The 23,556-nt window shown below is 42.0% G+C and overlaps 1 protein-coding gene across 2 annotated transcripts in view; it reads left to right on the top strand.

Annotated features, from left to right (window-relative positions):
• Window positions 1–23,556, top strand: part of LOC102781593 (diacylglycerol kinase zeta-like) — an 83,827-nt gene that overhangs the window by 43,442 nt on the left and 16,829 nt on the right. The window contains exons 27-30 of one of the 2 annotated variants that reach the window (XM_087836480.1): window positions 11,862–11,928; window positions 14,616–14,656; window positions 14,751–14,893; window positions 15,462–15,548. In XM_087836480.1, the coding sequence (XP_087692606.1) occupies window positions 11,862–11,928; window positions 14,616–14,656; window positions 14,751–14,893; window positions 15,462–15,548 (338 nt within the window). The remainder of the gene's footprint in view (window positions 1–11,861; window positions 11,929–14,615; window positions 14,657–14,750; window positions 14,894–15,461; window positions 15,549–23,556) is intronic. The other variant, XM_087836479.1, reaches the window with a different exon arrangement.

Genomic DNA, 23,556 nt, shown 5'->3' with positions numbered 1-23,556 from the left:
TAGTTTCAGAGCTAGAGCAGCGGTCTGACAGCAGGGTTGCTGAAGGCATCAGTCGTCCTCCGTCCCTGATGGGATATTTACTCCATCACCCAGACTCAGCACACAGATATGAGAACAAGAAGACAGTATGGGCTCAGTGACACAGCCACTTCCACGTGGTGTCTTAACAATGAGCTTCAGACATTTCACGTGGACTTAGTTTCTCTTCCACATAAAGTCTGATCGATATTTGCTGCTCATTCTTGCTGTTTATTTGAATGCACGTGGACACAGTTATTAAAGCGAGTGTTGTATTATAACGCTCCCATCTATAACAGAAGATGAGCTCAATACGTTCTATTAAAGTCAGCTGCTCTATTTTTTTGCTTTCAAGATTTCATTTTGTAAATGAGAAGCACAACTTTAGATTGAAACTAATTAACTGGAGAATATTTGTGAGATGAGTGATATATTAGTATAATCAATCAATCAATACAAGGAGATGAACACATGAGTTTACATGATGAAGGAAGCCAGCATTGAAACATACACACATACATGTTTAAGTACAAACTCTCCTGGAAATTGCTGAGAGGTTTTCTGTGCAGAAAGTTTCATTATGTGCTGCATCTTCTTTCATGATGTTCTTCTCACCACTGTTTCCAGCTCAGTTTCCAGTTTGGCCAGGATGGAAAAATCGGCTTTAGACCTTCCTCTTTGTGTCAGATGCTAAATATCACATGAGCGTGAGCAGTGTCCATTATGGTTGCGTAATGTGCACACAGTTTCTATGGAAACCTGCTGTACTGTGTGTGTGAAAGAGCAAAGGAGTTATGCTACCAAAGAAATGAAGCCAGTGACCTTACAGATTTCCTGTCTGACCAGCTTTTAGTCTGCCAAACTCTGGGATCTGTTTACTACATCCTGAATCCATCTTGTTAACGATAGGCTTAATGATTCAAATAAACAAACAAACAACTGTCACACAGCTAACGCAGTCGGAAAGCCAGTCTGAGATGTTAGATATTGTTTCCTTGCTTTAAAAAGTCAGATGTGACACTTTTACAGTTTACAGATGTTGGATGAGCACAGTAGATGAAATGGATTTTTAAAGAGTCAGCATCAAGTCAGGTGTTACTGTGGTAAAAATGAGGTCTTGCAAACCATGACTGCAGATTCTTATCAGCATTTTAGGTGTCGTGTGTGTGAGTCTTACACAGGTGTTCCAGTTTTAGCAGATCAACCACCAGCCTTGAAACCAACCTAGTTCCATCTGTGCTTAACAGGCTTAGCTGTCAGTATTAGGGCTGCACGATTTTGCATAAAATGAGAATCACGATATATTTGCTTAGAATTGAGATCACGATTCTCTCACGATTTTCTTTTCCAGTATAAATATTTATTGCACTTATTAACCCTTTAAAACCGGTCAGAGCAGCACGCTCTGTTTTGCGTAACTATTTTTAAATCCCAGTAGCTCTGCAACCACGTGAGCTAGCACAATAATGTTTTTTGCATATGAAACTGGAGGAGTTGTACTTACATCTTATGCCATCAGCTTGTCCTCGGTCACAGTTTCCTTCCACATATAGCTTTGCAAAAACTGCATAAAAAGCACTTGCAGCAACAAAAACATAATATTCCAGAAACACGCTTTGCTGATCCGATCAGCTGTTTGTAACACTTCCTACATTGGATTAGACGTCAGCGCGAAGTATGCATGTTCGCCATGACCTGCCCGAAACCGGAAGTGACGTCATTTTCGCGGAAATGTAGTTTTTTACCGTCCGGGCCTCATGAGCCTATACTGGTGTTTTTAAAAGTTATCTTTGACTTTATGACTTTCTGTGTGGTTTCTGTGATGCTTAGGACTCATATTGCACTGCTGGAAATAGTTTATTTTGATGTATATGCTGCTTTTTTGCAAATTTGCATGATAATATTTATTTTCGCTTTTCCTGCAGTGTATAAAAATTGGTGTATTTCAAAAATAAAACTATGAAGACACTCAAAATAAATTTCCTGTGGTGGGAAACTATTTTGTGCAACTTTTTTGTATTTACAGTTTTGAGGGATAAGCCTCTTAAATTTCTCTAACTAGAAATATATGTTAAAAAAACAAAAACGATTTTACATTTTTTTGTAGTTTATTGCACTTTTATGCAATTTATGTAATTACTATGCACTTAATGCAGACATATTATTAAAATTTAGGCTGTAATGGTTGTATTGATGTATAGCAACTTGAAATGCTCCCAAAAATGGCTCCACAGCATGTAAACATATAATATAAGCTCTGACGGACTTGGTTCTATGGTAGGTCTTAAAGGGTTAACTGCACATCAACTTCGTAACAGTTGAGACTGAACATAAAAACAACAAATGTCTCACATTTTGTCGGTGCCGCAAAATGTTGTACTGCTTGAAATTGCGTCTCCACCGTTGCTCGACACTGCGTGTATAGAGCAGGTAGTGCAACAATAGAAAAATAGTTGCGGGACGGCACTGTGTAGCGTTTGTCTAGCGTGTTGATCATTTTCCTGAATCCCTCGTTTTGCACAGTGTTGATGGAGCCATATCTTTGGTCAGGTGATAAGTAATAGCCTCCGTAATTTCTTTGTGCCTGCGGGAGTTCGACGGGTATAGGGAAGCGCTGTATAAGGTTCCCGTTATTGATGTTTGGGTGGTCGACCGGGACGGATTTTCTCCTGTCACTTTCTCGTCATCCCTGACGTGCTCTCCGCTGTTTTTCCTGCTAATTTTAGCAGCCAGCTTCTGTATCACGTGGTATAAGGCTCCGCCCTCATCATTTGTTGAGCAGGAAGAGTGAGCGCTTGTTTTCATGCAGATTACGTACCGGATCAAAATGCGGTACAATCGTCGTCTTTTTTCTTTTTTTTAAATCGTTGTCATTTGGAAATGAGATCGCACATAAGTATGAATCGAGATCGCGATTTTCTAACGATTAATCGTGCAGCCCTAGTCTGTATGTAGCTCTCTGACTTCCAGAGGCCGTTCTCTCAAGCAAAACATAAAACTAGAACGATCTGGCCTCCCGTCTACCAAACGTCTCTTTTAGCCACGATCGGTGATCTTCATTCAGACCTAATGCAGCATTTAACAACTCTGGCAGAGCTATCTGTGTTATGTTGTTGTCATAGTCAGCGGTGGCCTTATCACTCCAGTTCTACTTAAATAAGATTGACTCAATTGGGACATCCAGCGAAAATCCCCCTTTTCAAGAAACTGCAGCAGTCTTGTTTCAGAGTGCAGCCGTTAGCTCCCAGATTATATCCCAGACTGTATATTCCCCGACTCGTGTGATGTCAACACAACCAGGTCTCTTCCGGTGCCTCACAGACGCTTCTAAGCTCGGTGACAAGCGCTAATAACGCTCTGCAGAACTAATTCTTGTTAGCTTTTCTGTCATCCACCGCTGCTTTCTGAGCAGTATTGTTGCCAGCAACAGATTCAGGGATGGTGGCTTTTATAAAGATGGCTGTTTAGCGAAACAAAACAAGGCAACATTAACTTTCCAGTCGCTCCTCAAATGACAGTTTACGTCAGCATGGCTGCAAATTGCTGAGCGCTGTTTCTATTCATACCATCCAGACACGTCTTTCCTCTTGATGAGCCTCTTCACTACACTTTATTCTCCATGTAACCCCTAACACCATCAGAGAAGAGAATGGATTACCACACATCTGTTTATACTCTGGCTGCACCTACATGAATAAAGGTACTTTAAAAACAAGCAGAATCTGAGAGAAGGGGAACTAAAACGCACCGTGAGCTGACACGATGTAATCTTTGATTCTGATATCGTTTAAGATAAAAACTCCAATAGGAGATTTTCCCCATGTGTCTCAGTGAGACTGCATGATGCATGCTGTGCTGACTCGGTTTGAGTTCCTTCATGTGTTGGTGACCTTGAAGTATTCTGATTACTTGTGTATTTCCGTGTGGTATCTGTGGTGTCGTTTGTGTGCAGCAAAGTTAATTGTTGAGTTTGTTGGGTTTGTCATATAATCCCCAAATTATTAAAAAAGTTAACATGAATACTCAGTTACCAAGTAATGGTAGATGTTTTTCAGTCATTCGTTACTAAACTGCACTGCCTGCTCACGGTCTCTTCAAGTCCATGATTTTGTTCTTCTGACTCAATCAATCAAACAATTACACAGTACAGTTCTGATTTGAGAGGTTATTTATAGCTGTATTGAGATATTTAGGCTTGTTGAGCAAAGATTAAAACCATTAAATCCGCACAGCTAATTCTAGTTACTTGTGCTTTAGAAAACCTTTAAACTACCCGAAGCTCCAGAAGGACAAAGCAAAGCCACCTCAGGTAATTGCTCAGGTTCCAAGAGTGAATCTCTCTGAACTAGGTTTCCAATGGGCCTCTCAGGTAATCAATGAAACTGAAGTTAGACTAGTTTGAACAAGTTTCAGGGCCAACTTTACCTGTTACTTAAGAAATCCACACAAAAACTCTAGTTGTAGTCAGAAGTTTGAATACACCTCATGGACGAGAACATTTTGGTAATTCTCCTTGTCAAGGGGTGGCAAGTGTAGATTTACACAAGCTGGGAATGTTTCTTGGAGACATTTCTAAATTCATCATTTCAAACACATGTACACATGTTACATTCAGATGTGTCACAGTTTTGCCTGGAAGTCTGGAAGAAGATCCGTATCGTCACCTTGAAATCAGAGGGAAATGGTTAGGGTGTGCATCAGCAACGCCTGAACCAGTAATGAACTTTTAACACCAGTGTGACTCTACACAGTGAAGCTAGTTTCACATTGTGAAACTGCCATTTTGGACTAAAGTAGGCTAACATTAAGTTTCTGGGACAATGGTCCCAAAGCACTGATCTCAAAACTGTTTGTTCCAGGAAACTTGGTTAAATTAACCCTGTCAACTCTTCCAAAGAATTCCCAAATATCCAACGTTAATTATGCCCGAAGCTTGTTGATGGCCACCGAAAGTGTAGTTAAAGGGACGTTTCAATTCAATTCAATTCAATTCAATTTTATTTATACAGCGCCAAACAAGTCGCCTCAAAGCGCTTTATATTTTAAGGTCGACCCTACAATAATACATAAAGAGTCATATGACCCCCTATGAGCAGCACTTTGGCGACAGTGGGAAGGAAAAACTCCCTTTTAACAGGAAGAAACCTCCAGCAGAACCAGGCTCAGGGAGGGGCGGGGCCATCTGCTGTGATTGGTTGGGGTGAATATTTAACCAAATATTAGCAGTGGTGTATTTGAGTTGTATATGTGAGCCTGTACTGTATAAGTACTGTTCACCTTGTGCCTATTAGAGAAAATGCAAAATAAAAATTTAAACTTGTGCACCCAATTATTGTTTTTAAAGTCGTTAAAGATGCTGTACAATCATACCAGGCTGGAAAAAGTTCAAAGACAGCCTGACATCACCACGACATCCATGCCCACCATGAGTGAACCTCTGACCACATCTGTCATCCAGAGCGATGGAGCCAGCCTTCATTAAAAACGAGTAATTGATTGTTTTGACTATGCTTGTAATAAATATGTAGAATATATGAAACTTTTTAGATTAAATTAAGAACAATGTGAACTTTTTTCAGCATTTTTGAAGATGCACGAGCATTTCAACACATTTTTAATGACCGTAACTTGCTGCATTTCAAAAGCGACTGTAACAGGTTCGTCTGAATCACAAAGCTTAACGACAAGTCTCAGGACTCGGCGAGCTCACCTGCTCAGCGCTCCAGCGAGTCTGTATCAAGGATCCTCTGTTCTTCCTCCCTCTCTGCTCTTCCTGTGCTCGTGCTAGCCGAGGGGAGTTTGCTGATGAGCTGCCACACTGTCATGTTCTGTCACCCTGATATGTGTGTTGTATGGATGTAGCTGCTGTGCTTTTATTGAACGCTAGCCAGTGCAATCTGAGTTGTTCATAAGCGTGCGGCTTCTCTTTTCCTGTGGTTTATGTTAACAGACTGCATCACAATAATTAGTGCTTTGGTAAATGAGTCTGACTCTGAGTTTAAAGTCCAAAATTTATGAAGCGAAGAAGAAGAAGTCATTTCCTACTCACTATAAACGGCATCATTCACCATTTAGAAGCCGTGCAGTTGTTGATCAAAGGTGAGTTTTCAGGCAGAGCGTGCAGAGTTCATTCACTCGATAAAGAAAAACAGTTTTCTGTGCTCTGCTGAAAAGCAGATCAAGTCCATTACTTGAGTGTAAATCTAGTGAATGCTGTATTTAGACAAACTGTGGATGACCTGAGCCTGAACACCACGTATCCTCTTCATCTTCCTCATTAGCTGCAATGAGCAGCACTAACTGTAAATGTTATTTTTAACAACAACATCCTAATTTTATAGGCGAGATCATTAATAGGAGAGGATTTGGGAGTTGCTGTCAGACTTTGTGTTGCATAGCAACCAGGATAATGAACGCCTGTTTCGCAGTTTGATCTCCTGCTCTCTGGTGACTGTTGATGCTCACTGGTGCAGTTTGTGATGGAGCGGGAGAAAAAACAGCTTCTACAACCACCTACCGAGTAAACTTTTTGTGTGTTGCAGGATATTCAGTGTTTTGAATCTTTTTCTTTGCAAAGCAGAGCTCTATAATATGCATACGCCTACGTAACAGCTGTAAAACAGGGCTTGGCTTCTGCCAGTCCATCCAATCTGCTCTTTAAGTGGAGTTTTTGCAGGCTCTCAGTGCACCTGCTGAGTACACCTAGTACACGTTGAAGGGGTTATATATCCAGTCTGAGCTGTGGGAGTCAGGATCCACCGAGGACGAGCTGGAACATATTGTTGGAGAAGCATCACCTTGGTTAGGCTGTTGCTGCTACAGCTGATACCACAGCTAAAAACAAATATATATTAGCAATGCCCTCTGCATTCATTCAGTATCCACAAAATGAAAACATATTGAGCTGTTCTGGTTGCAGTCGCGTCTCTCTGTGTATCTCAGTGAACCTTTCTTGGCATCCTCTTAAAATCCGTCCTCTAATTTGACTAGAAAATGACTGTTTTACAGTAAGTTTATTGTTGCTGTGTGCCGGTAAAGCTGCTGCCATGTGTTACATCGTTTGCAGCGATTGGCTGATCCTGTCTCATCTCAGGAGAAAATGAGAGACGATGCATCTTGAAGCAGTGACAATTAAAACCGGCATTTCACTTGAGCAAAGTCTGCTTATTATTCACTCCGGTATCTTCTCCTACAGTGTTGTCGGCACTTCGCTCATTCTTTGTCTGCTTTCTTTGAACTCGCTGCAGAATAAGGGTTAAGTAGGACAGTGAAGACGGAGAAAGTAAAGAAGACGCAGTCACTCAAATGAGTCAAACTTTGTAGAAGCGTTTGTAGGTTTTCTTTCAAAGCCTGCGGGCGTTTTCCTCAGCTTCAGACTGGTGCTGAACATGACAGCAGGATTAGGCAAGTAAAGACAAACAGCGGAGAGGAGAAGTGTTTACTCCAGCGAGCCTTTCTGTTACCGTTTGAGAGGAGAAAAACACAACTTTCTTTAGCTGTCCTCTTCCTGCCACTTCTACTGGAAGGTGATGTTTCATTTCTGCAGCTGAACTCAAATGGGTTACCTGGCAAATCATGAAATGGTTTCATTTACTAGGAGCCACGCAGGTCATAGTCTGCATTCAGCTGGGCCACTCCATATCAGGACCCTCTCTGATCTCCCTGAAAAACATATAGGATGATGATACATTTCTTTATAGATTTGAGCTCTTTGTAATGTGCACATACAAATATTTTCAAAGTACAATTTTCAGTGGAGCCAGAGAACTTTTTAACCAATGTCAGGCAGATAGTTTTAGGCCAAATATGACCTCAGGAAGATGGGATTTCAAAAGTCAAGCTTCAGCTACACTTAAAGAATCAATAGTTTGACCATGTTTGGGATTTAAAAATACATTTTTCAAAGTTAGGGGCTGAAATCTGGCGCTCACACTCCCATAGTTGTACTCTTTATCAAACCATTCAAATCAGAGAAATGCTCTCAAACACATTAAAGCTTGAAACATAAACAACAAACAAACAAACTGAGTTTATTGAGTGATATTCAAAAAACCCTAAAGTAACAACAGTTTTATTTGCTGAATGTAGGATTCCTTATACTTCAAACAACTTTGGAAATGTTACAGGGGGACAACATAATGGCCTTGAAGCTCGCGTCCACCTCACCTCTCATATCTTCTTGTTGCACGTAGGAACCTGGAATCAGACATTTAGAAGTACTTTAAATACATTTATAAACAAACTGAGCATGCAACAAGTGCAACAAGTGATCCTGCAGGTTAGGAAATCCCAGGAAGTTGATTGTGTTCATCTGGACCAAGGTTATTATCGTTAACGAAAACTAACGAAATAACGAAAACTAGAAGTGAAAAAACATTTTCGTTAACGGAAATAAAAAGAAAAAGAAAAAAAGGAAAACTAACTAAAATTAACTGAATTTATAGCAAAAATGTGTTTAGTTTTCATTGATGTGTGCGTGTCATACAAGAGTCAAGGGTGAAAATGAAGTTTAGTTTCCAGATTTTTTTCTTGCTGTGTCTCATTATGCCAGCAGGTGGCAGCACGTTAGTCGAGTCGTCTGTGTCGCTGCTCCGTCCACGCGCAGAATCATGTCAGGAAAAGTCGGGAGCCAGAGTCCAATTTGGGATTACTTTGAATATGACTGTGTTTTGGATAAAGCAAGTGTCTTGTAGTGGAAACAGACAAATTATGAGGGACATTTCTAAAGGGAAAAAAATCCCACAAACCTTAAAGTGCACTTGAAAAGCTCACACAAGAAGGCTAACCTAGCTTAGCTTGAGAAGGTAAGGGAGCACACTCAACCCTCATCCCCAGAAACAGAAGCTAACCCCAGGCAAGGCAGCGTGATGCATCCCGAGACAACAGGACGGGGATATCTACACAACTGTGTGAGTTAATTACCTTCAAAAAGTTTATCAATTCACTTGAACCAAAATTACGAACACCCGGTGCTGCGAGAGTTAATAGTCTCATTGGGGCCAAGATATACATTTTATAGTTGCCTGGTATCAATGGTTGTTCATCTGCCTTTATTTATTTATTTAAAGAACCCATAGGTGGGAATGTGAGTTGTCTGTCTCTGCGTGTTAGCCCTGCGACAGACAGGCGACCTGTCCAGGGTGCAGTATGGTAGCTGGAATAGCAACACACCCAAGGATGAGCAGAATGACTGATATGATGAAACTGGGATTTTGTTACACTTAATTATTGCAAACACAACTAAAACTATAACTGAAACTAATCAAAACTAAACTGAAACTAAGGATTTTCAAAAAAATAAAAACTAAACTAAACTAGCAAACAATTGGTAAAAACTAATTAAAACTGATATAAAATTGAAAATCTGAAGTCAAAACTAAATAAAAATAAAAACTAATGAAAATTGCAAAACTATTAAAACCCTGATCTGGACGCAGCGTTGTGAGAGAAATGTTTCGTCCCTCATCATGACTGCAGGTTTCCCCGACCTTATAAGCAGTACATCTGTAAACCTACAGGTGGTCACTCAGTTAGCCTAAATATGCAGGTGTAATTAATAATATAGAGTAGAAAAACAGACACTGCACATCTCTTGGTATAATCCATGTTGTAGCAGGCAGCAGTAAATAAACAGAAATGTTGAATTCCTGTCTGATTAACTTCTGCTGCTTTTATCTTCTACCAGCTAATCATGTTCACACTTCCACAGAATTGCAATTAATCAAGCCAATCGAGGAAGCTCCTGCACTGCAACATTGGCCAATCAAATTCCAGCACTTGCATAATCGCCCAAGCTCGATGTTGCATTGACCACAGCACCAATAAATATCTATATTTTGACAACTTTCCAATTAAATACTGATGGGAGGTCACTAGCTCTATAATAAAATTCTGCACAGATTATAATTAGATTATGTTCATTTGTCATAAATGAAAATATCCCTCAAATACTTTCAAAGGTGTGGATTGAAAACACAGCAAAGGATTTCCTGTTGAGTCGTTAGTTTGAGAAGTCAGGCAAAGTCAGAACTGATGGTGTGTTTTTAGTCCGAAAGATACGAGTGAAAAATAATGATTGATTCTGCTGTTTCACTCGTAATCCTGTGTATCTGTGGGACAGACGCAGGCTTTGGTCTGAGATCTTAGGTGTCCGACTGTGTTGTACGGGGGCAGGAGTTCACAGATACCAGCTCAGACCATTTACTTCTCTGTAAACAGAGAACAAGCGTTCAAACTTCAGTCTACAGCTAACAGGGAAACGGAGCAGGGAGGCAGGAGTCTCAGTAATGTGCTGTCTGTTTTTTGATCTAGTTGAAAAGTCCTGCTGCTGCATTCTAAGCTAATTGGAGACTGGATGTAAAAAAGGCTGCGCCATATCAACATACAAAAAGTTGCAGTAATGAGGCTATATAAAGAAGTGCAACTTTCTTCTTGTCACAAGTTTTTGACATTATGACTAATGTGAGTGGACGTGTACAGGACACATCCAGGGCCTACATCGCACCCACTCACAGGGAACAGCGATTAACTCTGCTTCATCCTGATGCGACTTCTGTTGTTTGCAAACTGAAATCTGTTTTTATGACTAAAACTAAATTGTTTTGCTTTGTAGAGAATTTTGTAATTTTATCGTACGTTAAAGTAAAGGCTCATTAAAAAGACAACCTGCTGGTGCAAAGACGCCTCACAACTAAAGCTGGATGTGAAGTGAAAAGTCATTTCTTCAAGTTACTTCCATCCATGGGACTCGGCCCTAATGTGCGATGGCATCATCCATCTTATCTTAATGACCTTGTAGTACCATATCACCCTATTAGAGCACTTCGCTCCCGCTCTGCAGGCCTACTTGTTGTTCCTAGAGTATTTAAAAGTAGAATGGGAGGCAGAGCCTTCAGTTTTCAGGCCCCTCTTCTGTGGAACCAGCTTCCAGTTTGGATTCAGGAGACAGACACTATCTCTACTTTCAAGATTAGGCTTCAAACTTTCCTTTTTGCTAAAGCATATAGTTAGGGCTGGACCAGGTGACCCTGAATCCTCCCTTAGTTATGCTGCAACAGGTGTAGGCTGCCGGGGGATTCCCATGATGCACTGGGAGTTTCTGCTTCACTCACTATGTATTAACAGACCTCTCTGCACTGAATCATATCTGTTATTAATCTCTGTCTCTCTTCCACAGCATGTCTTTATCCTGTCTTCCTTCTCTCACCAACCAATCACAGCAGATGGCCCCGCCCCTCCCTGAGCCTGGTTCTGCTGGAGGTTTCTTCCTGTTAAAAGGGAGTTTTTCCTTCCCACTGTCACCAAAGTGCTGCTCATAGGGGGTCATATGATTGTTGGGTTTTTCTCTGTATCTATGAAGCGCCTTGAGGCGACTTTTGTTGTGATTTGTTTCTGTGTAAATAAAACTGAATTGAATGATGTGTTGATGGTCAGGTGTGATAGTCCTTGAGTGTTTTGTTGGTACATGTTTCTGTTCATGTATATTGTGTTGGTCTTTATTAAATCTAATTAGCTAACAGTCAGACCTGATGAGGGTCAGTAATCTACTTTAATCTACTTTAAATGTGAAGCAGCTCTTTAGGTCTCGCAGGTGTTTCTCCAGATTCAACAGTAGGAGAATGTGTAAAAATTACTCTATTTATTCATTTTAAAACCAAACCCCAACATTGTTGTGATGTCTGGTAATCGTGTTATATTTTCATGGCTTTATATGTGGCCTGAAACAGATATTCATCATGCAGTAAGTTTGGAGGAGACTATTTGCAACGATCTTGTCCTTGCTTCAGCTGAGCTTCTGTTTACTCTCTCGTCCACCGACCTGTTTGTGTCTGTTTGTCATTCAGGAGGAGGCGGCCAAGCCGAAGAATCTTTGCTCACAGAGATTGTCTCCAAAGTGGTGTTTCCTCGACTGTAAGTATTACTTAATAATAGTAGTTTTTACCTTTATCCTAATATCCAATTACCGTGTGATCTGGCTTTGCACAGGTTTGTGTCTACAGTGAGGTTAAGGGTCATGACTGATGACTATTAGCTTAAACCACTGCGATACAGCGCTCCACTGGATTGGACTGGATATTACCCAGTATGATGATATTATGGTGATATCCTGTTTCATGAGTATGACTTATACATAAATACTCATATCAACACTCATTTAGCCTGTTTGAAATGGCAGTTACCAATTCAGTTTTGATCAGCTGCCTGTTGGTCTTTAATTAACTTAACCCTTTAAAGCCGGTCGGAGCAGCACGCTCTGTTTAGCGTAACTATTTTTAAATCCCGGTAGCTCTGCAACCACGTGAGCTAGCACAATAATGTTTTTTGCATATGAAACCGGAGGAGTTGTACTTACATCTTGTGCCATCAGCTTGTCCTCGGTCACAGTTTCCTTCCACATATAGCTTTGCAAAAACTGCATAAAAAGCACTTGCAGCAACAAAAACATAATATTCCAGAAACACGCTTTGCTGATCCGATCAGCTGTTCATAACACTGCCTAGTTGGAATAGACGTCAGTGCGAACTTTTGCATGTCCTCCATTACCTGCCCGAAACCGGAAGTGACGTCATTTTTGCAGAAATGTAGTTTTTTACCATCAGGGCCTCATGAGCCTATACTGGTGTTTTTAAAAGTTATCTTTGACTTTATGACTTTCTGTGTGGTTTCTGGGATGCTTAGGACTCATATTGCACTGCTGGAAATAGTTTATTTTGATGCATATGCTGCTTTTTTTGCAAATTTGCATCATAATATTTATTTTTGTTTTTCCTGCAGTATATAAAAATTGGTGTATTTCAAAAATAAAACTATGAAGACATTCAAAATAAATTTCCTGTGGTGGGAAACTATTTTGTGCAACTTTTTTGTATTTACAGTTTTGAGGGATAAGCCTCTTAAATTTCTCTAACTAGAAATATATGTTAAAAAAACAAAAACGATTTTCAATTTTATTGTAGTTTATTGCACTTTTTTGCAATTTATGTAATTACTATGCACTTAATGCAGATATATTATTAAAATTTGGGCTATAATGGTTGTATTGATGTATAGCAACTTGAAATGCTCCCAAAAATGGCTCCACAGCATGTAAACATATAATATAAGCTCTGGCGGACTTGGTTCTATGGTAGGTCTTAAAGGGTTAATGAAGCTCAGATCAGTCACACATGTTTTTGTTTTTGCTGCTGTGGATGTGTCGTATAATGAATGCATTCATAAGCATAATGGCAGAGGAATCATGTTTGTAGTCATTTACAAATTTTGCAGATTAAGTTTACTGTCTTCTGTTCTAAGGCAGTGATGAAGTCACATTACTGGTGTTTTTTTGTGTTCCACTGGGAGAAATGGACAAACACACAACTTGTTACCTTTTGAGTGCCCCTTTTCAATCAGATCTCTTGCACCACATGCTGCTGTGAAATGTGTATCTGATTGTAAGAACGCAGTCCGTGACCTACAATCAAGATCTGTACTCTGGTTTTGCTTTGTGTAGATTTCAAATTGTTAGAAAATTGTATCATAGGTCTATGCAGCATTATCACAGGCGGTGTGAGCAGGACAAATGCCGACACAGTTCTCTAATGTAAACAGGTTTCTGTGTTAGCACTTCCCCAAAATAACATAAAACATGGTCCCATCAGATCCTGGTGTTTGGAGAATGTCATGAATATTTATCTCTCAGAGCAACTTGCCAAAAATATCACAGAGAAAGACCAGGCTTCCTACACAATGATAACTGTGCATGCACATTAACACAACCCCCCCCCACACACACACACACACCTCTGCCTGGGTTGTGTCCTATTGGCATTGAGCAGAAAACTGGATTTAAAACGATGCAGCATCTACCTGACAGAGAGATAAGGAGGATGTGTTTGAGGATGTGATCAGTGCTACTTCTGCTCCAACCCAACAGAGAATTTACACACATGGCTGATATTTTTAGGTGCTTTTGAAAAAATACATTGTTGCAGTTTTTGTTTGTTATTAAGTTATTTCACTGTATGACTGTATTAATGACATCAGTTCTTCCTATATTACACTATCTTTCCTACTCCAGCTGCTCAGATGGACAAACTGCACAGAATCTGGCTTTAAAACAACATTCCCAGAATGGTTTGAAAGGAATTGTGTTACCAGCTGCTGGGCTGAATAAAACTGGCACATGTTCATTATAATGATGCAGAACAAAGGTGAACTCGGTGCAATGGGACAAAAATGGAGTCTGGTTAGAAAGTCATTGTTACATCACAGCAGTCATTGATTTGGTCTTCACAAAATGACTGTAAGTTCCCCATTGCACTGAAATAAAATACAATTATTTTATGGTGTAAGAAACAACAGTTTCTCACCCTGTGGGGGCAGCGTCTTGTCTCGTTACTCTGCAGGCTATTGGTTTCCCACAGTAATTGGCACAGGAGGTGGGAGCTAGCATGTGTACAGACGAACAATGTTCAGAGTTATTTGCTGACATGAACCTTAATGACCGCCTGCAGCAATCTGCTTTAAATGAGCCGAATTTAAGACATGCTTACAGGAATAGTAATTTTCCCACGTTGTCTTTATTTGGCTAAAACCGTCTTTTTGTGTCTCCTCAGCCACGACAGCCGATCGTTTCTACAGGATAGACCGAGCACAGGTAACATTTCACCGCCTGTGCTCTAGTTTTTAGTCATTTTCACTCCGTGACCTTAATGACACCTTCTCGTTTGATTCTTTGCTAAAACCTTCAGGAACATCTCAACTACGTATCAGAAATCTCCCAGGAAGAGATCTTCATCCTGGACCCTGAACTTGTTGTCATGACAACTGTAGGCACCTCCCCCTCAGCCATGGCCGACCTGGTTAACCCCGCCCCTAGCCCAGTAAACAGCAGGTAAATCAGTTGTGACTAAGCTGAATTTTCATTAAACGTTTTTTCTTTGTTCCAGTCATCACAGTGCATAACGCTAGAAAAAATAAAAGTAGACTCAAGGTTGAAAAGGAGAAGGAAAAGCGTGGCCTTACTTTGACTCCTTGAAGTAATCAATAAATCAATAGAAACAGTCTGCCAATTACAGTTACTTACAACCAAAATTTACATGAGAAAATTATTTGTTAATTTTCTTCTTACAGCCTTTTAAACAATTCTGTGGCGAATTCTGTAGTTGGACAACAACCACTGCAGTCCATAAATAGAGATGTTTACAAGGATCCTTTTTAAATCAAGACTTTAGTCCCCTGGCTTAGCAGGTAATTATACGCCATGCGGCTGAAATGCAGCCACCTGGGCTCGAGTCCGACCTACGTGCTCCCCACTCACTCTCTGTAAAAGTTAAAAAACAACAAGAAACCCTCTATTATTATACACAAAATTAGCTGATTCCCAGAGTCACCTCTTTGTTGTATTGCTGTCCAACAAAATACTCTGTAGGGCCTATTTCATGACCTAACACCTTCTCCAGGGACAACACTTCTAGTCAGAGCTCCACTGCTGCTTTAGTCTACACTGCTGCTTCCTCCTCCGACTCACCTTCATCCTCTGTTCCCAGGTAAAGACGCACATTAAACACAAATGCGTCCTTAATGTGTTTTAATGTGTGTCTGTTGCTCTCACCCAGCTTCTATGTTTCTGGTTATACAAAATGAAACAAAACAAAGACGCCAACATTGTGTTGTGGTCCAGTAATGAAAGTGGGCATCAAGTCAGTCTGTGTTTCAAAGGCTTTTGCTTTTTAAAGTTTTAATTATTATTTAATTTCATGATTTTAGTTATTATTTAAATATATAAAAATGTAGATTTGGGGGATTAGGACTTTGTGTTTTAGTGCCTATAAAATCTAATCGTGCATAAATGGACGAGTCTTCAGCTTCTTTTCCGACTGAGAAAATCTGTCATCATTATGTTTGTGTTTGTCTTGAGATCTGTAGACAACACGTTTGTATTCTACTCGTATTTTCATATTATTAACCATGTACCAGAGACTCGCGAAGGTGCATTTCTTACCTACAGCTGTCTGTTGATGCTCCATAAACAATTCTCATGAGGCAAAATGAGAAGAGGGTAAGCAGATTATGAGTGAGGGGATCAAGAATTTCTGGGGAGAAATCTGGTTTTATTCAATATTTTCTTACAGTAAAGAAACCCATGAAAAGAACGAAGCCAAAGATGTGTTTTCATCTTCCTGACTTCTCTGTGTTTGCCTGTGGCACTCGGCTTCATTGGTTTGATCTAAGGATGAAAATCTTGAAAAACATTCCTCAAATACAGCACCAGTGAAAGGTTTCAGCACATCTATTTATTAGAAGACTTTCCACTGTTTTTTCCTCATGTTTTGCATTATAGAGTAAAAAAATCAAAATAATTGAATAACACATTTGAATTTTCTAAAACATGAAAATCCTCAAACTGTTTCAAACATTTATAGTCTTTGTAGTTCACTCGTCCCTCTGTCCCTCTGTCACTCGGACAGAGGGACAGAGGGACAGCTGGAGTCAGCCGCTTGATGAAGCCGACACAAATAAAATCCTCTTCAGAAAGCAGAGACAAGAGCATCCAGTTACCAAAGAGGAGACTCGCCACCCCTTAGCTTGAACTAGAACTTCCATCCATCCATCCATCTTCATCCGCTTTATCCGAGGCCGGGTCGCGGGGGCAGCAGCCTAAGCAGAGAAGCCCAGACCTCCCTCTCCCCAGCCACCTCCTCCAGCTTATCCAGGGGAACACCAAGGCGTTCCCAGGCCAGCCCAGAGATATAATCTCTCCAGCTTGTCCTGGGTCTGCCCCGGGGCCTCCTCCCGGTGGGACATGCCCGGAACACCTCACCCAGGAGGCGCCCAGGAGGCATCCTTGTCAGATGCCCGAACCACCTCAGCTGGCTCCTTTCGATGTGGAGCAGCAGCGGCTCTACTCTGAGCCCCTCCCGGATGGCCGAACTTCTCACCCTATCTCTAAGGGAGAGGCCAGCCACCCTTCGGAGGAAGCTCATTTCTGCCGCTTGTATCCGTGATCTCGTTCTTTCGGTCACTACCCACAGCTCGTGGCCATAGGTGAGGGTAGGGGCGTAGATCGTCCGGTAAATTGAGAGCTTCGCTTTTACACTCAGCTCCCTCTTCACCACGACGGACCGGTGCAGCGTCTGCATTACTGCAGCTGCAGCCCCAATCCGTCTGTCGATCTCCGGCTCCCTTCTCCCATCACTCGCGAACAAGACCCCGAGATACTTGAACTCCTCCACTTGGGGCAGGAACTCATCCCCGACCCGAAGTGGGCACTCCACCCTTTTCCGGCTGAGAACCATGGCCTCAGATTTGGAGGTGCTGATCCACACTCCCGCTGCTTCACACTCGGCTGCGAACCGTTCCAGTGCGAGCTGGAGGCCCTCACCCGATGAAGCTAACAGAACCACATCATCCGCAAAGATCAGAGATGAGATCCTGAGGCCACCAAAGCGAAAGCCCTCCACCACTTGGCTGCACCTAGAAATCCTGTCCATAAAAAATTATGAACAGAATCAGTGACAAAGGGCAGCCCTGGCGGAGCCCATCACCCACCGGGAACGAGTCCGACTTATTGCCGCCTATGCGAACCAAGCTCTTGCTACAGTTGTATAGGGATCGAATGGCCCGTAGCAATGGGCCAGACACCCCATACTCCCGCAACACCTCCCACAGGACACCCCGAGGGACACGGTCGAATGCCTTCTCCAAGTCCACAAAACACATGTAGACTGGTTGGGCAAACTCCCATGCACCCTCAAGTATCCTCGAGAGGATAAAGAGCTGGTCCAGTGTTCCGCGACCTGGACAAAAACCACATTGTTCCTCTTGTATCCGAGGTTCGACTAGTGGACGAACTCTCCATAGACTTTCCCAGGGAGGCTGAGGAGTGTGATCCCCCTGTAGTTGAAACACACCCTCCGGTCCCCCTTCTTAAAGAACTTACGTCCATAAAAACCATGAACAGAGTCAGTGACAAAGTCCAGTCCTCCCACTGGGTCCAATATGGATCTGCAGTCCAAGCTTGGTCAATATGGCCCAAGCTGTCACTGTGGTTGTACAGTGACTGAATGGCCAGATACTCACAGAGCACCCCTAACCGCCCATGTGTGATGAGGCCGAGTGCTTCACAATACTCATCTTTTGTTTGGAGAACAGGTTTGTGTTTTTACCTGTTCCCGTATATGTTGAGCACTGATTTGCTGTTTTTTTCCCCTTTGCTTTTTTCCTTCTTCAGTCCAAGTCTTAGTTTTAAGTCAGTGATTGTAAAGGCTTGGTTGATGGTACTTCTTGGTCACGCAGGTCTTACAGAGGCAGACATGGGATTTTTGCTTGTTTTCCTGTTGAGGTACAAAGCAGAAACCACATGGCATGGTTTGTCTCTTTAAGATGTTGGTTAAGTGCTGTCTTGAATTCTGAATATGTCAGTGAGAAAGACTCCCAAATCCATCCTACCTCCAGCTCCATGTTTTACACCTTCTCTGCACCTTACAAGGACATAACAGCTGAATTAAAACATTTCAAATTAGTGTTCATCAGAACAAAGTCGAAGTTTCTAATGATCTAATTTCCATCCTATTTAATGGGATTTAAATAGGATGGAAATTCAGTTGTGACCCCTGCATACCAAACACTGAGGAGTGGTAGAAACCCAGTAGCAGCCTCTGGTCCCAGTTACTCTTCCTCATGACACAGAGGAAGTGCTGCAACTGCTGGGCCTTCTTTACCAGAGTTTATGGTGTTGTGGCTCCAAATGAGATCAGCAGAGATTTAGGTGTCCAGAAACCTGAAGGTGGAGCCAGATTCCACTCGTTCTCCCTCTGTAATGGGAGGGGAGTGGACCTGTCTGTGCCTCCTGAACTTCATGTTGAGTTCTTTTGCTTTAAGCTCGTTCAGGTTATTTTCTGAGCAGCAGTGGGACAAGTTCTCTACCTCTGCCCTGTAGGCTGTCTAATCTCCGTCACACATGAGTGTAACCACGGAGGTGTCGTCGACATACGTTTGCTGACGTTGGGTGGGTGGTGTACAGTCGTGTGTGGACAGGCTGTAGAGTAGGGGGCTTGGAAGGCAGCCCTGTAGAGTTACGGTGCTGAGTGACAGTAGAGGGACGAGGTGGTGGCCGAGTCTGACTGATCGGGGCAGTTTGGTGAGGATCGCTTACCGGTCTGTGAAGGGTGATGGCATCTTCCATGGACCGTTTTTGCTCAGTAAGCAAACTGGTTGACACCATCCACTCAAAACACTTGATGACTTCTTTTGAAGGCTGTAGGTCTGTAGTCATTGACGGTGTATATTTCAGTCTTTTGAATGGGAATGATGGTGGAGGCCTTCAGACAGGTGGGGACAGTGGCATGAGTCAGAGAGAGGCTGAACAGCCTGGTAAGGATACCTCCCAGTTGATCCGCACAGGCTTTGTCCACAGTCGCTGGGATGCCGTCAACGTCAGCAGCTCTCCTGGGGTTGAACTCTCTCCAGCCATTTTTATGCTCGCCGCATCGCTTGTGTTGCGGGTGTCTGGTGATAATTTGCACATCACATCCTGTTTCACAAGACACAATCTTCGTGGCACATCGGGCGGTCGTGCAGCTCTGCGAGCTGTGCCGCGACTGTTGCAGCTGGGTTGAAAGTCTACGATCGAATCTACGATCGTGCCGTTTTTTACCGCCATTTATATGATAATCAACTTCTTTGGTCTCAAACTGAGCAAACAAGTTGTTGAGCTCCTCTGCTAGTGTGAGGCTACTGTTGGAGCCATGGCCTTTGAGGTTCTTGAGGATGCCTCTCCAAACCTGGCTGTGGTCGTGTATGAGGAAGCCCTCTATCCTTCTGTTCTGTAAACCATGAAATTCATCAGATTGTGCTGAAGGACAGTGCTTGTAAATGGTCATCATAATGAAGTAATTTGACACCTAGTGCAAGACTGTGGCTTTATGAAGTGTTTCTAATGTTTTTAGACAACAGAAGAGTGTTGGATTGACTCTGAACGATTGGTTGCTCTTTAAAGGAAAAGATTTCACCAGCCTGTTTCACTGGTCTGAACTAAGCTTCATTGGCTAAACAACAGAGATGTCTGAGATGTCCTTGCATGCAGATTCATTTGAGGCATCTGTGACAGCCACATGTCTGTGGTTAGTATCTCAGATATTTATTATTTCAGCTACAGCAACTATAACCAGTCAAAGCCAGCTGACAGTAGATGAATCCATATGTAGGGGCTTTAAAACACTCCTAACAATTGCCACAAACAACACATAATGTTTTGTAGAGCACTGTGGGCGTAATTGCATTTGCCATCACTCCAAAATCCACATAACTAATTTTATAAATGTCTAGCCATCAAATATAATATGATGCTCGCTCTCAGACTATTATCCATTCTCTACAGAGCAGTGCACTTGTCATGTTTTTCTGCTCATCAAGTGTTGCACAAATACACATCAGTATGTTTAGAACACTAATTGTTATTATTATTATTATTATTATTATACAAACATGTGTAGCAATGTTTCTTTCATCATCTTTTCACTAGTTTCACACCCACTGTATGTTTTACAGTCTTTGCACAGATTACATCAGTTTTGTGTAGCACAGTGTGCAAACTGGTACAGTGGGTTGTCCCTTCACACAAGGTGGTCCTGGGTTTGACGCCAGGCTGGTTCTCCTCTGTGTGGAGTTTGCATGTTCTTCCCGGGTAGTTCAGCTTCCTCCTGGGACCCTGTGACAGCTGTGATTGGCTCCAGCTCTGCTGCGACTCTATACTGGATGAAAGGAAGGAAAATGCCTGTAAAATGACTTTTGGCGTTTGTCTAAGCAGGCCTGGGATTTGTGGCCTGTTACTTCCTGTTACCAGTCCCTCTGATGGCCATGATGTATCAAAAAAGCTTTTTTGGCATTTTACCTCAGCGGTATAGAAACAGCCAAAAAATGTGGGGCGGGTTAGCAGGGGCGGCCTGGCAAGGGATTGGACCGGGGATTCATTTAGTCCTAGTGGTGTGTGCACCCCAAGCACTCACTCATTTTTATCCTGGATTCACATTCTCGTCTGTACAGTATCATAAATGCCACAAAAATGCAGCTAAAGCAGCATGAAGATTCTCATAATTAGTTCATAAAGAACTGATTTAATTACTAATGTTAGTTTTAACAAACTTTTAGAAGGCAGCTTAGAGCCTGAATTCTATTTTCTTTTGTGTAATCTGATGTGTCCCAGTCACAAACTAAGATTATCAAGTAACAAACAAATGTTACAAAAATGTTACAAAAAATGTTACAAAAAATGTTACAAAAAATGTTACAAAAAATGTTGCAAAAAATGTTGCAAAAAAACCTGTTTACTGTTTCTCCTGGCAGCTAAACGGCTGTGGCGATGTGAGCTACAAACTGTGAACACAAATTTGCATGTGGAACAGAAAGAGGCAGTAAATAAAGTAACAGGTACAACATGAGTATAAGCATAGCAACACAACCTGCTGATCCTGACAGTAAATCCCTTTGGCTGTGTGTGCGTGTGTGAGTGTTGGCGGGTTGATTTGCAATGCTGAGTGCACCGAGTGGGAGGATGAGGAGGAGATGAGATCGAGGGGCAGAGTGAGGGAGAGAGAGGTTCAGGAGGAAGATAGTCAGGAAAACAGTGGATGGAGAGAAACGTAATGCATGTCAGAGCACTCGAGAGTCGCACCAATCTACTGTATTTAGACACACACACACACACACACACACACACACACACAGCGGTTTGCCCACGCAGGGCCAGAGGTGAGCGTTATTCCTCCCACTACAATTACTTTCCTCTGTTCTATTTCTCTCCGTTCCCCTGTCTCTCTGGCAAACACACTGAAGGACACCTACACACAAAACATTTAGTTTTTTAAATGATTTTTGACCTGATAGCTTCACTTACTGTCAGTTTGGCATCAAGACCGACATAATCAGGAGCTCAAGAATTGGAAATCTTTGGAAAATTGGAGTCTGTTTTGTGGGAAAAACTTAAAACCGTTTGTAAGAAAGTTTCTATTTTGTGTAGACTGACACAGACACAAACAAAGATGATGCTTAACAACATAAACAAAGACAACTGAGCAGCACAAATCCTTGACTTTAGTCTCTGTTTTGTGCTTGGAGCAGCAGCTTTGGAGCTGTGGCTGCTACACAAGACATTTCACCCAAATGACCAGAACTTATATAAGCAGCTGTTGATCACACATACAGAAGATTCTGCTGACATTTTTACTTTTCAGTGTCATCCACCATCAGATGTTATTGTGTTTGGTAGGTTCAAGCAGGGCACACAGTGTAGTAACCAGCTGGTTAACCTCAGACAAACCTAAAGCTTCTTTATCTCGGTGAGATGAGTCAGACTTTTATTCTGGCTGTTAGAAAAACATAGAAAACTCTGCATACAAACGTAAAACAGACAGAGGACTTAAATACACTGAAGGGTAACGAGGGAAATGGAAACACAGCTGACACATGAACATGACGCCACAGGAGAAGCAAAACTAAACACACTGTTTAGTAAAGGTACAAAAATTAAATATGAATGACTTCAAAGAAACCCTCTCAGAGCAGCACCAGCTTCTCATTGAGAGCAATCTGTGCTTGGGTGAGGTTGGACAGGTAGGTCACCATCAACAGGTCATTGATGTTAGAATTGAGCATGTTCTCAAAGTCCTCAGGTGAGATAGTGGGCACCTTGTTTACCAGATCCATCAGGAAATGGCCCATGCTGTTGTCTGCTGTCACCTTGCCAGACAGCACATCCTCAATGTATGCCAGCACTGTGGTCAACATGTCCTGTACCCTGGCTGCAGCACCACCAACCTGAGACAGGTCAGAGGTCAGCCTCTCAGTGTCATAGTGGACCACAGGCAACATAATGGGATGTAGACATGACAACACAAGCTTGACAACATGGAACACACAGACATGAAACACATGACAACAGTCCATAGAGGATAAGACAGACTGCACAGACAAAGACTCAAAACTAAAGGGACCTTGATGATAACTAAAAACAACACAAGAACTCAACATATCCAAATGTAACCTAAGAAATCAAAGACCCAGCGCCCTGACAGGTGCAGGTAGCTGAGTTTAAACACCCAAAGCAACAGATGGTTGCACAAGAGGTGGAGAAAGGAGTGCAGACAGGGTGGAGTGCATGGAGACAAGTGTTTGTTCTGCAAAGATAGCTGCAAGAGTGAAAAGGAAGGTGATCGTGAGACCTGCTGTGGGTTATGGGTCAGAGAGACTCTGGTGCTGACAAAGAAAGGAGGCTGAGCAGAAGATGTTAAGGTCTTCACTGCGAGTGACCGAGTTCGGCAGGATTAGAAATGAGTCCATCATTCAGCTCAAAGTTAGAGAGGCAAGTCCTGCCAAGTTTATCTGGAAATACCGTTTCCCCACTTAAAGGCAGCTGCTGTTTGAAATTCATAAAACATAAGAAACTGCAGCTGAAAAAGAGGAGGTGTAACCTGACGGAGAAGCAAACCATCAGGAATCTGCTGCATCAATGAACAGTCAGTTAAGTCCTCTTACTCACACTTCTGTGCTTAAACTGAC

The sequence above is a fragment of the Neolamprologus brichardi genome, chromosome 23 (genome assembly GCF_056152115.1).
Source record: "Neolamprologus brichardi isolate AB-2024 chromosome 23, ASM5615211v1, whole genome shotgun sequence".
Taxonomy (NCBI): domain Eukaryota; kingdom Metazoa; phylum Chordata; class Actinopteri; order Cichliformes; family Cichlidae; genus Neolamprologus; species Neolamprologus brichardi.
The sequence above is the reverse complement of the archived record's forward strand: the minus strand, read 5'-3'. Positions and strand labels throughout refer to the sequence as shown.